Raw genomic sequence first — 17,016 nt, 5'->3', positions numbered from 1 at the left:
TGTAAATGATCTTGTACTATTATAAATACGTACCATTTAACTGGGAAACTTGATATAATTTTGCCTGTTTCTCACATTAAAGTCTGGCCTTCCATAAGCACAGTACTTCAATAGACTGACTGATTATTATGCAATACTGTATAACAGCTTCTTTACTCTGACTCATTTTGACTGTCTGTAGGTGACCGGATAGGGTTGAGACATTTTATATACAGTAGATAGACAATGCTCATTTAGCCTCATTTAGTCAGTGTAAACGCTCTCACTTAATAGCATCCATTGTAGCTTCTACTGTACATCTACACTACAGCTGGGTGATCACACTAGAAAACATCTGATCAATAGGTGGAATGTAGATGATTGTCTGCTCTATTTCAAACAGAAACAGTGTGACTTACTGTGTAAGTGATTGGGTTGCATCCCTCCTGTTCCACATCTAGCATTTGTGAACTGTGACACTGCAACTGAATTGAACGGTCATGAACTCTCTCAAACACATCAATAACAATCCCCCCTCCCTCCTCTCCCTCCCTCCCTCCTCTCTCTCTCTCTCTCCCTCTCTCTCCCTCTCTCTCCCAGGGTCCTCAGGGGCAGAGGGGCATACCAGGGGTCCCGGGGCCAAAGGGCAGAAGGGTAAGATAACTATTTTTACCTCCCTCCTCCACTCCTCTGTTCTGTTCTACATGTCTCATCAGTAACAATGTGAGCTATAATGGACAACAGGAGCCTTGATTTAATCATGCAAACCTAACCCTGTTTTCATCATCTAACCTAACCCTGTTTTCATCATGTAACCTAACCCTGATTTAATCATGTAACCTAACCCTGATTTAATCATGCACCTAACCCTGATGTGATCATGCACCTAACCCTGATTTAATCATGCACCTAGCCCTGGTTTAATCATGCAACCTAACCCTGATGTGATCATGCACCTAACCCTGATTTAATCATGCACCTAACCCTGATTTTCCTTCCTCAAACACCAGTCTAACATTTCATATGTATTTGTCATTGCACATTTAATCTCCAGGTTAGGGTGATTAACAGAGTGTGTTGCATTATTCGATGCTGCTGATTGTTTATCACAAAGAAGTGAATCAGAGATTATCGAGCTCAGGCCTAATGTTGAAGCTCATGAGACACCTGGTGGCCGAGAGGAGTATGACACTGACACAATAATAAACCATTTTGCCTATGCTTTTCCTTATGGGTAGTCCCGGGAATTGAACCCACTATCTTAGCGTTGCAAACGCCATGCTCTAGCAACTGAGCTACAGAGGACTACAGTACATTGATACAGTACCTTACATAGCAACTATGGGAAGTAATGTATTTAACATGATCTAAGCTTTGAACACTATTGGAATCTTATAGTCTGTTGTGTGAGACTGCATGAGAGACCCAGTCTATCAGCAGTAGTGTGCACCAGAGAGCTGTGTGGTGACTGCATGAGAGATCCCATCTATCAGCAGTAGTATCCACCAGAGAGCTGTGTGGTGACTGCATGAGAGATCCCATCTATCAGCAGTCGTATCCACAAGAGAGCTGTGTGGTGACTGCATGAGCATTAGTATCCCTGTGTGGTGATCTCCCATCAGCAGCATTAGTATCCACAAGAGAGCTGTGTGGTGACTGCATGAGAGATCCCATCTATCAGCAGTAGTATCCACAAGAGAGCTGTGTGGTGACTGCATGAGAGATCCCATCTATCAGCATTAGTATCCACAAGAGAGCTGTGTGGTGACTGCATGAGAGATCCCATCTATCAGCATTAGTATCCACAAGAGAGCTGTGTGGTGACTGGGCACTCTGCGTCTCTCCTTAGCATTTCTCCTTTACTTTTCTCTGTCCGTTGACAAAGACACACATCTGGGTGGAACTCTGCAACTGACTGGCCATGGCACCGACTGGACTGGCTCCTGGCACCACCCACCTGGCTGGCACTGGGGTGCCAACCCACATTGGCACCACAGACGGGCAGAGGCGCTTACTCTACCACCTAGTCACCGACGCAGAGTGCCCACCCACATCACATCCTCTGCACAGTAGTCTGAACCATCTAACACTTTGTGAAAGGATTCACAGTAAATGTAGGAATCCACAATGGAGATAAATAAATCCCTACCCACAGAGTAGTACAGACCACAGGAGGTGGAATGGTATCAAATACATCAAACACGTGGTTTCCGGGTGTTTGATGCCATTGCATTTGCTCTGTTCTGGCCATTATTATGAATTCCGGAACTTAAAGTCACTGCCCACGTAACGGTTACATTATATGATTGATGTTGTTTATTTAAGTGTCATATACCTAACGGTGTCCAGCCCACATGGGCTTACAAGACACTTCTAGCCACACTACACAAACAGTACAGCTACCATCTAGCCACACTAAACAAACAGTACATCACACAAACAGTACAGCTACCATCTAGCCACACTAAACAAACAGTATATTACACAAACAGTACATTACACAAACAGTACATTACACAAACAGTACATTACACAAACAGTACAGCTACCATCTAGCCACACTACACTAACAGTACATTACACAAACAGTACAGCTACCATCTAGCCACACTACACAAACAGTACATTACACAAAAAGTACAGCTACCATCTAGCCACACTAAACAAACAGTACATTACACAAACAGTACAGCTACCATCTAGCCACACTAAACAAACAGTACATTACACAAAAAGTACAGCTACCATCTAGCCACACTAAACAAACAGTACATTACACAAACAGTACAGCTACCATCTAGCCACACTACACAAACAGTACAGCTACCATCTAGCCACACTACACAAACAGTACATTACACAAACAGTACAGCTACCATCTAGCCACACTACACAAACAGTACAGCTACCATCTAGCCACACTAAACAAACAGTACAGCTACCATCTAGCAACACTACACAAACAGTACAGCTACCATCTAGCCACACTAAACAAACAGTACAGCTACCATCTAGCCACACTAAACAAACAGTACAGCTACCATCTAGCCACACTACACAAACAGTACAGCTACCATCTAGCCACACTAAACAAACAGTACAGCTACCATCTAGCCACACTACACAAACAGTACATTACACAAACAGTACAGCTACCATCTAGCCATACTACACAAACAGTACATTACACAAACAGTACAGCTACCATCTAGCCACACTACACAAACAGTACATTACACAAACAGTACAGCTACCATCTAGCCACACTACACAAACAGTACAGCTACCATCTAGCCACACTACACAAACAGTACATTACACAAACAGTACAGCTACCATCTAGCCACACTACACAAAAACAGCTACATTACTAAACAAACAGTACAGCTACCATCTAGCCACACTACACAAACACATTACACAAACAGTACAGCTACCATCTAGCCACACTACACAAACAGTACATTACACAAACAGTACAGCTACCATAGCCACACGACACAAACAGTAGCCACACTACACAAACAGTACATTACACAAACAGTACAGCTACCATCTAGCCACACTACACAAACAGTATATTACACAAACAATACAGCTACCATCTAGCCACACTACACAAACAGTACAGCTACCATCTAGCCATACTACACAAACAGTACATTACACAAACAGTACAGCTACCATCTAGCCACACTACACAAACAGTACAGCTACCATCTAGCCACACTAAACAAACAGTACAGCTACCATCTAGCCACACTACACAAACAGTACATTACACAAACAGTACAGCTACCATCTAGCCACACTACACAAACAGTTCATTAAACAAACAGTACAGCTACCATCTAGCCACACTAAACAAACAGTACATTACACAAACAGTACAGCTACCATCTAGCCACACGACACAAACAGTACAGCTACCATCGAGCCACACTACACAAACAGTACATTACACAAACAATACAGCTACCATCTAGCCACACTACACAAACAGTACATTACACAAACAGTACAGCTACCATCTAGCCACACTACACAAACAGTACAGCTACCATCTAGCCACACTACACAAACAGTACATTACACAAACAGTACAGCTACCATCTAGCCACACTACACAAACAGTACATTACACAAACAGTACAGCTACCATCTAGCCACACTACACAAACAGTACATTACACAAACAGTACAGCTACCATCTCGCACAAACAGTACATTACACAAACAACAGTACCATCTAGCCACACACACAAAAACAGTACCATCAGCCACACTACACAAACAGTACATTACACAAACAGTACAGCTACCATCTCGCCACATTACACAAACAGTACAGCTACCATCTAGCCACACTACACAAACAGTGCATTACTGTCCTTTGCTTCACACAAACACTGAAAACACATAGCAACACTTTACAATCACACATATTTGGATATTCGGTGGTTACTAATATCTACACTTAATTGCTTTTCCTGTTTTGGAAAATATAGACATACAGATCCTTCGGAAAGTATTCAGACCCATTGACCTTTTCCACATTTTGTTACTTTATAGCCTTATTCTAAAATTGATTAAATTGTTTGTTCCCTCATCAATCTACACACAATACCCCATAATGACAAAGCAAAAACAAGTGAAGACATTTTTGCAAATTTACAAAAAATTAACAACTAAAATATTGCATTTACATTGGTATTCAGACCCTTTACTCTGTACTTTGCTGAAGCATCTTTGGCAGTGATTACAGCCTTGAGTCTTCTTGGGTATGACGCTTCAAACTTGGCACACCTGTATTTTGGCAGTTTCTCCCATTCTTCTCTGCAGATCCTCTCAAGCTCTGTCAGGTTGGATGGGGAGAGTCGTTGCACAGCTATTTTCAGGTCCATTCAAAGATGTTCGATCGGGTTCAAGTCTGGGCTCTGGCTGGGCCACTCAAGTACATTCAGAGATTTGTCCCGAAGCCACTCCTGTGTTGTATTGGCTGTGTGCTTAGGGTCGTTGTCCTGTTGGAAGGTGAACCATCATCCCAGCAGGTTTTCATCAAGGTTCTCTCTGTACTTTGCTCCGTTCATCTTTGCCTCGATCCTGACTAGTCTCCCAGTCCCTGCCCATGAAAAACATCCCCACAGCATGATGCTGCCACCACCATGCTTCACTTTAGGGATGGTGCCAGATTTCCCCCAGACGTGACACTTGGCATTCAGGCCAAAGAGTTCAATCTTGGTTTCATCAGACCAGATGTCCTTCTGGAGATGGTTGTCCTTCTCCTATCTCCACAGAGGAACTCTTGAACTCCCTCAGAGTGACCATCGGGTTCTTGGTCACTTCCCTGACCAAGGCCCTTCTCCCCAAATTGCTCAGTTTAGCCGGGCGGCCAGCTCTAGGAAGAGTCTTGGTGGTTCCAAACTTCATCCATTTAAGAATGAAGGAGGTTACTATGTTCTTGAGGACATTCAATGCTGCAGAAATGTTTTGGTACCCTTCCCCAGATCTGTGCCTCGACACAATCCTGTCTCGGAGCTCTACAGACAATTCCTTCGACTTCATGGCTTGGTTTTTGCTCTGACATGCACTGTTCACTGTTGGACCTTATATAGACAGGTGTGTGCCTTTCCAAATTATGTCCAATCAATTGAATTTACCACAGGTGGACTCCAATCAAGTTGTAGAAACGTCTCATGGATTATTAATGGAAACAGGATGCACCTGAGCTAAATTTCGAGTCTCATAGCAAAGGGTCTGAATACTTATTGAAACCTGTTTTCACTTTGTCATTATGGTGTATTGTGTGTAGATTGTTGAAGACATTTGTTTTATTAATCCATTTTAGAATACGGCTGTAATGTATCAAAATGTTGAAAAAGTCAAGGGGTCTGAATACTTTCCGAAGGCACTGTATGTGATCTGTCCACTGAATGACAACACTTCTATAACCAGAACAGCATTGTTCAGTAACAATACATTTAATGAAAGTGTTGTGTCGGCAGGGATTTGATTACACGCTGGTATTTTGGAACAGCTGTTCTGATATAAACATGCATGACGTGCTGCTGGGATGTTTATCTCTCGTGTCCAACAGGCTAAAGTACTTAACAGCAGCAAAGTGAAACAGCTCAGCTTGCTGCCAGTCTACGCCTCCACAGGGCCAATCCAATAGTTGTTATCCTGACCTTATTATGACCTTCTCTTTTGGTTTAACCGTCTGAGCGATAAAGAAATCAGGTCTGGATGATAAAATGTGGCGTACTTGAACTAGGCCTAGATTCATGATGTCACAATGTACAGTAGGAGAAAAGAAAAGGTTGCGTTCTCCCCTTTTATCTCTCTCTCTCTCTGATATCTAATCATTTACAGATTCATTAAGTCTGCGGCTTTAATGATATTACATCACTATATAAGCGATTACATAAATATATCAGATATTACATGACTATATGAGATAATTCATAAATATATTATATATTATATAAATATATGAGATATTATATAACTATATGAGATTTTTTTTTTTATGACTTAACTATATGAGATACTACGTTACTATATGAGATATTACATTACTATATGAGATATTGCATAAATATATGATATATTATATAAATATATGAGATATTATATAACTATATGAGATTTTTTTTGTGACTTAACTATATGAGATACTACATTACTATATGAGATATTACATTACTATATGAGATATTGCATAAATATATGATATATTATATAAATATATGAGATATTATATAACTATATGAGATTTTTTTTCTATGACTTAACTATATGAGATACTACATTACTATATGAGATATTACATTACTATATGAGATATTACATCCAGATAAAATAATATATGTCCCAGTAGTAACTATACACTGAGTGTACATAACATTAAGAACACTTACTCTTTCCATGAAATCCAGGTGAAAGCTATGATCCCTTATTGATGTCACTTGTTTAAATCCACTTCAATCAGTGTAGATGAAGGAGAGGAAACAGGTCAAAGAAGGATTTTTAACCTTGAGACAATTGAGACATGGAGTGTGTATGTGTGTCATTCAGAGGGTGATGACAAAAGATTTAAGTGCCTTTGAACGGGGTATGATAATAAGTGCCAGGTGCACCGGTTTGACTGTGTTAAGAACTACAATGCTGCTGGATTTGTCATGCTCAGCAGTTTCCCATGTGTATCAAGAATGGTCCACCACCCAAAGGACATCCAGCCAACTTTACACAACTGTGGGAAGCATTGGAGTCAACATGGGCCAGCATCCCTGTGGAATGCTTTCGACACCTTGTAGAGTCCATGCCCTGATGAATTGAGGCTGCTCTGAGGGCAAAGGGGCACGGGGTTGTTCCTAATGTTTGGTATGCTCGGTGTGTATGAACTAACTTCAGTAGTACTACAGTATAAACTATGACCTGCAGACAGAAGCTAGGAGACAATAGTTCCCCATGACGCATAATCTTTAACTCTTCACCTGTCTATGTGTCTTTCAGTTGTCCTCATTGACCTCACAATGTGTTCATTTGTCACTTGGCTCACTCAATTGACCAATCAAAGCAGAGATTGAATTTTAATTGGATTTAGTATAAATTATAAGTGTGTTTGGCTACTGTTCTAATCCATAGAACTGACTGAGCCAAGTGTTTGTAGTAGGGTAAAGTTAGTGCCTGTTAACAACCCTGAATGAGCCATTCACCCAACTGTACAGTTTTAGGATCAAGTGAAAGAAAGTTACAATTTCCGATTCAGCAAATGAGATTTGTTTTAGCTCTACTCGTTTCATTTGGACTGACAATTGGTGGCTCTGCTCTCGTTTTGCTTGGCCTTGACAGCCAGCTGGACATCCAGCCGTGTGAGGCGGAGCCCCATACAGTACATCCACTCACTCAAATGTCTGTGTTGAATAGTTTTATGAGTAAGTAAACACTTCTTTTTACTGTTTGACTTATTTCCCCGCTGGATCCTTGGCCTGCCCTGAACCAAGGTACAGTAAATGTAGCGTCCACTACAGGAAGACAGAGTAGTCCAGTAGAGCACACACTCAGACGGATGATCAGTCAGTTGCTTGTGTTTCCTCCAAAAACGCACCACTGAATGTGGCCTGACTGTCTACCTTTTTGTGTGTAGGTATTAAAGGCAGAGAGAGGGATGCAGAGGGATGGAGAGAGAGAGATAGAGAGGAGTGGGTTGCAAAGGTCAGCAGGTAACCCCCAGATAGACACAGACAAAGAAGAAGCTGATTACTCCCAAGTTGTTGATATTATGGAGTCCAACTGTCTGTCTGTCTGTCTTTCTGGAATTCCATGCGGATGTGTTTGAAGACAAAAAGGGCCTGCACAGTAGACTGCTGCCATGTGCTGCTCCTAACACCAATGCCCTTATGTGTTTGATGCTCCCCATGCTCTCGCCTCCTCCACCCCATTATTTTATTGAGACACTCTAGATGATTTGGTTACGCCCATATCCCATACTGTACACTGCTAAGTACAGTAGGTTTGGGTGGGTGTGCGTGGTTGTGTGGGCGTGTGTGGGTGTGTTGCTGTGTGTGGGTGTGTGGGTGTGTTGCTTTGTGCGGGTGTGAGAGTGTGGGTGGGTGTGTTGCTGTGTGTGGGTGTGTGCGTGTGTGGGTGTGTTGCTGTGTGCGGGTGTGAGAGTGTGTGTGGGTATGTTGCTGTGTGTGGGTGTGTTGCTGTGTGTGGGTGTGTTGCTGTGTGCGGGTGTGAGAGTGTGCTTGTATTTACGAGTGCCGTTGTGTGATGTGATGGCTGAGTGGTTTGTAAACCATGCATACAGAGAGGGCTAAGCTATTTGTGTGTCATAGGGGCCCAGGGATACACACACACACACTTACACACACACACATAGAGGGCTTAGCGGCTGTGTTTCTGTGTCATAGGGGCCGAGGGGTGCAGACGGTCCACTGGGGGAACCAGGGCCTGAGGGCACCAAGGTAAACATATTTTCACCCTCAGAAGAACATTATACTGAATGTCCTCTTTCTACCTGACTTAAAAACCTTGTTCTGTGTACTTTGACCTGATTAAAAGTCTATTTGTTGCCTCACTAAGATCTCTCTTTATTCCTCTCTTTCTCTCTCTCTCTCTTGCTCTTCTGCAGGGAGAGCAGGGGGAAGGTGGAACAAAAGGGGAGCCTGGGTTCATAGTGAGTACCCTGCATCACCTGTCTGCTTTACTTTCTACCACTTACCCAGCTCCTCAAGACAATGTGTGCTTTTAATTTAACATCAGAAATGTATATACAACGTGTGTGTGTGTGTGTGTGTGTGTGTGTGTGTGTGTGTGTGTGTGTGTGTGTGTGTGTGTGTGTGTGTGTGTGTGTGTGTGTGTGTGTGTGTGTGTGTGTGTGTGTGTGTGTGTGTGTGTGTGTGTGTGTGTGTGTGTGTGTGTGTGTGTCTGTCTGTGTGGGAGTTTGCTCCAGTCCTGTGTGTTTCTGCACATGACTCTGTCCCTATACTGATTAGAGGGCACATTGAATAGGGTGCAGGAGGCCACTTACGATGACAAAATAATTGGATCTCAATAGAAAGTCCCTTATCGTTCACCTGAGGCAAGAATGAGGCAGGGTTACTTCCTGTATCACTCCTGCTGACCAATGACAGGCCAGAATGAGGCAAAGTTACTTCCTGTATCACCCCTGCTCCTGCATTTATTCTACACAACAGACTCCACTGTGTAGGAGACCTACCCCATGTGTTATTATTCCTACATCTGAGTGAAAAGGTTACACTTGGGCCACCATAACCTGAGGTTTAAATTGCCATTAAGATCTGTGTGGGAGATCAGTAGACTTTAATTAACGGTTTTATTTGCAGAGGGTGCCATTCTTCTGATGGCTGTATCAAGTTATAGCCAATTAAAAACCTCTTCCAGCTCACAGTAATGAAACGTGAGCTATGTCAATAAAGAGCTGCAGCATGCAAGAGGAAAATGTACCCTGCTCTGTATTTTAACTGTAATCAATGTGTTGCTCTTTATTTGGGATGAAAAACATGAAAAACCTACCCTGGCTTTATATTTGCTAGCATCATTGTCTCCATTTTGGTTGGGGGATTTCATTAAAACACAACCTGTAGATGGGTAGAGCCATTGGTTGGATGGAGAGAGTTTATGAAGGTAGATTATAGTGAGTAATTTTTGCTCATCATTTTGGATGAATCTAGATGAGTGTAATGGTTCCTAACATGATGGACCAGTGCACCCGTGTCATCTCTAGCTTTGATGTCCTGTGTTCTAGTATTATGTGTGTTCTAGTATTGAAAAATGGACAACAAAGTATCTCTTCTATTCTATCTTTGATGTCTTCAATGGCATTTCTTTAACAGAGGATAGATAGTTCAGTTAGGAGCAGAAATGTTAACACGTAACTGCCAAAATAATGGAAACACTCAAGTAGATGAGGGATACAAACTATATTGAAAGCAGGTGCTTCCACACAGGTGTGGTTCCTGACTTAACTGATGAGCTTGAAAACGATGTGAACCATATGCCACGGCCGTCTCAGTCACCACATCTCAATCCAATTCAATACTTATGGGAGAATCTGGAGTGGCCCCTGAGACAGCGTTTTCCACCACCATCAACAAAACACCAAATTATGTAATTTCTTGTGGAAGAATGGTGTCGTATCCCTCCAATAGAGTTCCAGACACTTGTAGAATCTATGCCACGGTGCATTGAATCTCTTCTGGCTGGTGGTGTCCCAACGCCCTATTAAGACATTTTATATTGGTTTTTCCTTTATTTTGGCATTTACCTGTAGGTGAACTATAGTACCTCCACTAAGTTGAGGATATCTTGGATAATAGAAGATGTTCATAAGACTTGCATACAGTGTCGGATCTTAATTTGTACCAGTTTGTTACAGCAGGAAAATAATCCTGCAACAACAGGTAATGTGAATTATTACAGTATGTGGATTATATACTTAACAAAAATATAAACTCAACATGTAATGTGTTGGTCCCATGTTTCATGCAGTGGCATCTGGTGGGAGGAGCTATAGGAGGACGGGCTCATTGTAATGGCTGGAACAGAATTAATGGAATGGTATCAAACACATCCAACATATGGAAACCACATGTTTTGACGCTGTTCCATAATTATATTCCAGCAATTACAATGAGCCCGTCCTCCTATATCTCCTCCCACCAGCCTCCACTTGTTTCCTAAACTGAAGAAAAGAAAATCCCAGAAATGTTCCATATGCACAAAAAGCTGATTTCTCTCAAATTGTGCACAAATCGGTTTGCATACCTGTTAGGGAGCATTTCTCCATCCACCTGACATATCAAGAAGCTGATTAAACAGCATAATCATTGGACAGGTGTACCTTGAGCTGGGGACAGTAAAAGGCCACTCTAAAATGTGCAGTTTTGTCACACGACACAAGGCCACAGATGTCTCTCAAGTTTTGAGGGAGTGTGCAATTGGCATGCTGACTGCAGGAATGTGCCCCTGAGCTGTTGCCAGATAATTAAATGTTCATTTCTCTACCCTAAGCCACCTCCAATGACATTTTAGAGAATTTGGTAGTACGTGCAACCGGCCTCACAACCGCACACCACGTGTAACCACACCAGCCCAAGACCTCCACATCCGGCTTCTTCACCAGTGGGATCATCTGATCCCAGCCACCCGGAAAAGCTGATGAAACAGTTTGAGCAACCGAAGAATTTCTTCTCGTGCTCGGCGTCCTCACCAGGTCTTGACCTGACTGCAGTTCAGCATAGTAACCAACTTCAGTGGGAAAATCCTCACCTTTGATGGCCACTGGCATGCAGAAGAAGTGTGCTCTTCACGGATGAATCCCGGTTTCAACTGTACCGGGCAGATGGCAGACTGTGTGTATGCGTGTATGGTGTCCTGTGCTTAAGCGGTTTGCTGATGTCAACGTTGTGAACAGAGTGCGCCATGGTGGCAGTGGGGTTTTGGTATGGGCAGACATAAGCTACGGACAACGAACACAATTGCATTTTATCCTGAGGCCCATTGTCGTGCCATTCATCCGCCACCATCACCTCATGTTTCAGCATGATAGAGCATGGCCCCATGTTTGCAAGCATCTGTACACATTTCCTGGAAGCTGAAAATGTCCCAGTTCTTCCATGGTCTGCATCCTCACCAGACATGTCACCCATTGTGCATGTTTGGGATGCTCTGGATCAACGTGTACGACACTGTGTTCCAGTTCCTGCCAATATCCAGCAACTACACACAGGAGTGGAACAACGTTCCACAGGGCACAATCAACAGCCTGATCAACTCTAGGTGAAGGAAATGTGTCGCGCTGCATGAGGCAAGTGGTGGTCACACCAGATACTGACTGGTTTTCTGATCCACGCCCATAGATTAGGGCCTAATGAATTTATTTCAATTGACAAATTTCCTTATAGGAACTGTAAATCAGTAAAATATTTGTAATTGTTGCATGTTATGTTTATATTTTTGTTCAGTATAATACATTGATATTTTTTGTCAGGGTTGATACATTTTTCATCAAGGGAAAAACAAGTCAGAAATTTCAGAGGAAATTACAAACTTCAGAAGCCTTTTAAAACCTCAAATATACTACAAGTTTTAAATGTGCTGCATTGCAGGTAAGTTCTCCTGCAATGTGGTGATCAGATTAAGATCCTACATCTGTAATACGAACTAGTGCTCGTAGTCCACTAGGGACGGTACTGTATAACTGGTACACTCATCATGCAATTATCCCTGCAGGGGTGGGCAATTCCAGTCCTCGGGGGGCCTGATTGGTTTTGCCCCAGCTAACACCTGACTCCAATAATCACCTAATCATGATCTTCAGTTTAGAATGCAATTTGATTAATCAGCTCTGTTTGCTAGGGCTGGAGAAACATTGTGACACCAATCAGGCCCCCGGGGACTGGAGTTTCCCACCCCTGAATTGTCGTGACTCAACCATCTATTACATGCCTTTCCTCTTGCAGGGTAAAGCTGGCGGTCCAGGGGAGAGAGGCCTACCAGGGAAACCTGTGAGTACCTTGCATTACATTCACCTACACACTGTATCTCCATTACTTTGACAGCGGTGATTGACAGGTTTGGTTGACATGTTTGATTGACATGAGGTAAAGAGGCCAACACCAGCGCTACATGGGACTATGTATTAAAAGTCCCGCCCCTATAAAGAATTTCGACCACAGTTTTCTACCTGTTATATAGGCCCCCATTACAATTATTTCCACCACACTTTCTACCTGTAATATATGCCCCCAATTAAAATTATTTCCACCACAGCTTTCTACCTGTAAAATAATCCTGGCCCTATAAAGAATTTCCACTTCTTTCTACCTGTAATATACTGTAGGTCCCATTACAATAATTTCCACCACAGCTTTCTACCTGTAATATAGGCCCTGATTAAAATGATTTCCACCACAGCTTTCTACCTGTAATATAGGCCCTGAACAAAGGTGGTGTATAAAATACTAATTTCATCCATTAAAATAACCTAGATTGATATGAAGTGCATGTGTATGTGTGTGTGTGTGTGTGTGTGTGTGTGTGTGTGTGTGTGTGTGTGTGTGTGTGTGTGTGTGTGTGTGTGTGTGTGTGTGTGTGTGTGTGTGTGTGTGTGTGTGTGTGTGTGTGTGTGTGTATGTGTGCAGGCACATATCTTAAATCATCAGAGTTATTTTTAATGCGCTCAAGAGGACAACATATACTTAGTTTTACCTCCATTTAGTAGAGTACTGAAATGAAGCTCCTCACAAGCTAGCAGTGAACATTTTGCAGAAACATAAGGCTTTGCTGCATATCTCACTGCTTTCTTCCATGCGCTGTTCCCTCTTGATGCCAAATTATTAACACTTCTTAACATTAATTCAATGGATTGTGGTCAGTAAACCCATGGAATATGGTGTCAATAATATATTTTTTAAATCTATTATCATGTGCAAATGAAGTGCATAACTATATCGTAATTTTACATGAAAATAAATAGTTGGAAAAAGCATTTGTAATTTTTTTGCAATGTTTTCAGAAACCATGTCCAGTATTTGATTGGCAACAAAAAAAAGCCTCATGTTGATGATGGTCACTGTTGATGATGGTTACTGCTAACTAATGTGAGCTAGTCATGCTACTCGCAAATTCTAGTTACATGCAATATAGCAGGATTGGGATTTTAGGCTGCCATCCTTTGGATTATGTTGGAACTGCATAAACGACACAACTTTTGCAGATAGTGTGTAAAAACGCAGGCACCAAACACGTTTGAAAATCATGATTTTATCATATTTATCGCAGATTCCAAGGTCAATTATCTACAGGACAATATTTCTAATTAATTACACAAAAACAAATACCCCGTCCAACAGCCCTGTAGTAACAACACATGTTCCACACATGTACCAGCACACAATCCTTTCTCCAAATAAAGATTCACAATGTTTGTCAGTTATATTATACAGTACTAGGATGTTAGTCCATCCATAAAGATTAGAAATTATTCAAAATTAAACTGTAGGTGCAAACCTGTCTATGACTTCACTCTTTCCCAAGCGTGTTAGTATGTATATCTTTGTCAATTGTCATGACGCATTCTATCTTGGGTCATTGGGCTCCTAAGCCAGGTATGTAGATGTCTTAATTAATGCACAGAAAGATGTCTCACAAATGCTAACTGGGATGGTCAGCGCGGCCTGTATGATTGCCTTCAGTGATGGGAACATATCAGGGTCTAACAATTTATACACACAGGACATGTCAAAAGTGGCATCTTTCTTTTTTTGAGAGGTAATGTTGAGCAAGGACTACCTTCTCTGGCTTGAGCGGAATATGCCATGTTTGTCTTGTGTGGGCCTCCACCTCTCTATGTTCTCTCTGTCCTGTCTGGTAACCTCTCTCTATGTTCTCTCTGTCCTGTCTGGTAACCTCTCTCTATGTTCTCTCTGTCCTGTCTGGAAACCTCTCTCTGTGTTCTCTCTGTCCTGTCTGCTAACCTCTCTCTGTGTTCTCTCTGTCCTGTCTGCTAACCTCTCTCTGTGTTCTCTCGGTCCTGTCTGGTAACCTCTCTCTGTGTTCTCTCGGTCCTGTCTGGTAACCTCTCTCTGTGTTCTCTCTGTCTTGTCTGCTAACCTCTCTCTGTGTTCTCTCTGTCCTGTCTGGTAACTTATGGGGCGGCAGGGTAGCCTAGTGGTTAGAGCGTTGGACTAGTAACCGGAAGGTTGCGAGTTCAAACCCCCGAGCTGACAAGGTACAAATCTGTCGTTCTGCCCCTGAACAGGCAGTTAACCCACTGTTCCCAGGCTGTCATTGAAAATAAGAATGTGTTCTTAACTGACTTGCCTGGTTAAATAAAGGTAAAAAAAACAACAACAAAAAAACCTCTGTGTTCTCTCTGTCCTGTCTGGTAATCTCGCTCTGTGTTCTCTCTGTCCTGTCTGGTAATCTCTCTCTGTGTTCTCTCTGTCCTGTCTGGTAATCTCTCTCTGTGTTCTCTCTGTCCTGTCTGGTAACCTCTCTCTGTCCTGTCTGCTAACCTCTCTTCCTTGCTGTCTGAAGTTCTGCTTCCCTGGATCTCCTATATCATTACAGAGACTGCATAGTATCAGTGCCGTATCAATATGGAGAATCCTGAACAGACAAACACTCAGAGAAGCAATATATGCACACACACACACACGAACAACAGGCAAATAATGTTTACCTGAACTTTTTTTCACTCAATCTTAAACCTGATTAACATTCAAATGTCTTACCCTTCACAAACCACAATACCTGTGTTCTCTCTGTTGCTTTAGCAACCAAATCCAAATACATGCAGCCATGGGGCAAAACAGATGAGGTTGGCTGAAACTGTTAACATGTAAGCTTTGTTTAGTCTCCAATGTTTATTGAAAACAAATACATTTGCACAATGACCACTTGTTGTTTCAAAAACATTGTTGTAGTTATTGGTTAGCTAGCCAGCCAATGTTTGCCGTATTGGCATTGTCATGAAATCAGTCAAAACACCTCAAAACAAGACATGGTATCAATAACTTGATGAAACATGCTGAACTAATCCACTAATTATTCCCCACATGGCAGTGTCATTCTTGCTAGCAATCTTGCCATCCAGAATCACAGCAGGCTGATTTATGCCCCTTGGAAGCGTGCACATCGTTTTCGTGACGTTGTCAGCCAACCCATCTATGTAGCTAGATGCTAAATAATTATATTGTAAACACACACACACACACACACACACACACACACACACTCACAATGTATCCACTTACTGCTGAAACCTGCTCTGTGTTTACTGACCTGCATCTTCAATTCCGTAAGTCCATCTTCTATAAATTGGGGAAAAATACTCAGCTATCCAGCTTTTGTTTTTCAACAGATAGCTACAGTTGAAGTGGGAAGTTTACATACGCTTAGGTTGGAGTCATTAAAACTCGTTTTCAACCACTCCACAAAAGTCTTGTTAAAAAAATATAGTTTTGGCAAGTCGGTTAGGACATCTACTTTGTGCATTTTTTCCAACAATTGTTTACAGACAGATTATTTCACTTATAATTCACTGTATCACAATTCCAGTGGGTCAGAAGTTTACATACACTAAGTTGACTGGGCCTTGAAACAGCTTGGAAAATTCCAGAAAATTATGTCATTGCTTTAGAAGCTTCTGATAGGCTAATTGACATCATTTGAGTCAATTGGAGGTGTACCTGTGGATGTATTTCAAGGCCTACCTTCAAACTCCTTGCCTCTTTGCTTGACTTTATGAGAAAATCTAAATAAATCAGCCAAGACCTCAGAAAAGAAATTGTAGACCTCCACAAGTCTGGTTCATCTTTGGGAGCAATTTCCAAACACCTGAAGGTACCTTGTTCATCTTTACTAACAATAGTACGCAATTATAAACACCATGGGACCACGTAGCCATCATACCACTCAGGAAAGAGATGCGTTCTGTCTCCTAGAGGTGAACATATTTTGGTGCGAAAAGTGCAAATCAATCCCAGAACAACAGCATAGGAC

At 42.0% G+C, this 17,016-nt stretch overlaps 1 protein-coding gene across 1 annotated transcript in view; it reads left to right on the top strand.

Moving 5' to 3' along the window:
* The window catches only part of LOC135513154 (collagen alpha-1(XXIV) chain-like), a 243,408-nt gene that overhangs the window by 156,285 nt on the left and 70,107 nt on the right, over positions 1-17,016 (top strand). Inside the window, exons 28-31 of the mRNA XM_064935912.1 lie at positions 580-633; positions 8,898-8,951; positions 9,119-9,163; positions 12,972-13,016. Coding sequence (XP_064791984.1) covers positions 580-633; positions 8,898-8,951; positions 9,119-9,163; positions 12,972-13,016 — 198 coding nt within the window. The remainder of the gene's footprint in view (positions 1-579; positions 634-8,897; positions 8,952-9,118; positions 9,164-12,971; positions 13,017-17,016) is intronic.

Source organism: Oncorhynchus masou, chromosome 24 (genome assembly GCF_036934945.1).
Source record: "Oncorhynchus masou masou isolate Uvic2021 chromosome 24, UVic_Omas_1.1, whole genome shotgun sequence".
In the NCBI taxonomy this organism is placed as follows: domain Eukaryota; kingdom Metazoa; phylum Chordata; class Actinopteri; order Salmoniformes; family Salmonidae; genus Oncorhynchus; species Oncorhynchus masou.
Note: the sequence above shows the minus strand (reverse complement) of the source record. Positions and strands in the feature narration are given on the sequence as shown.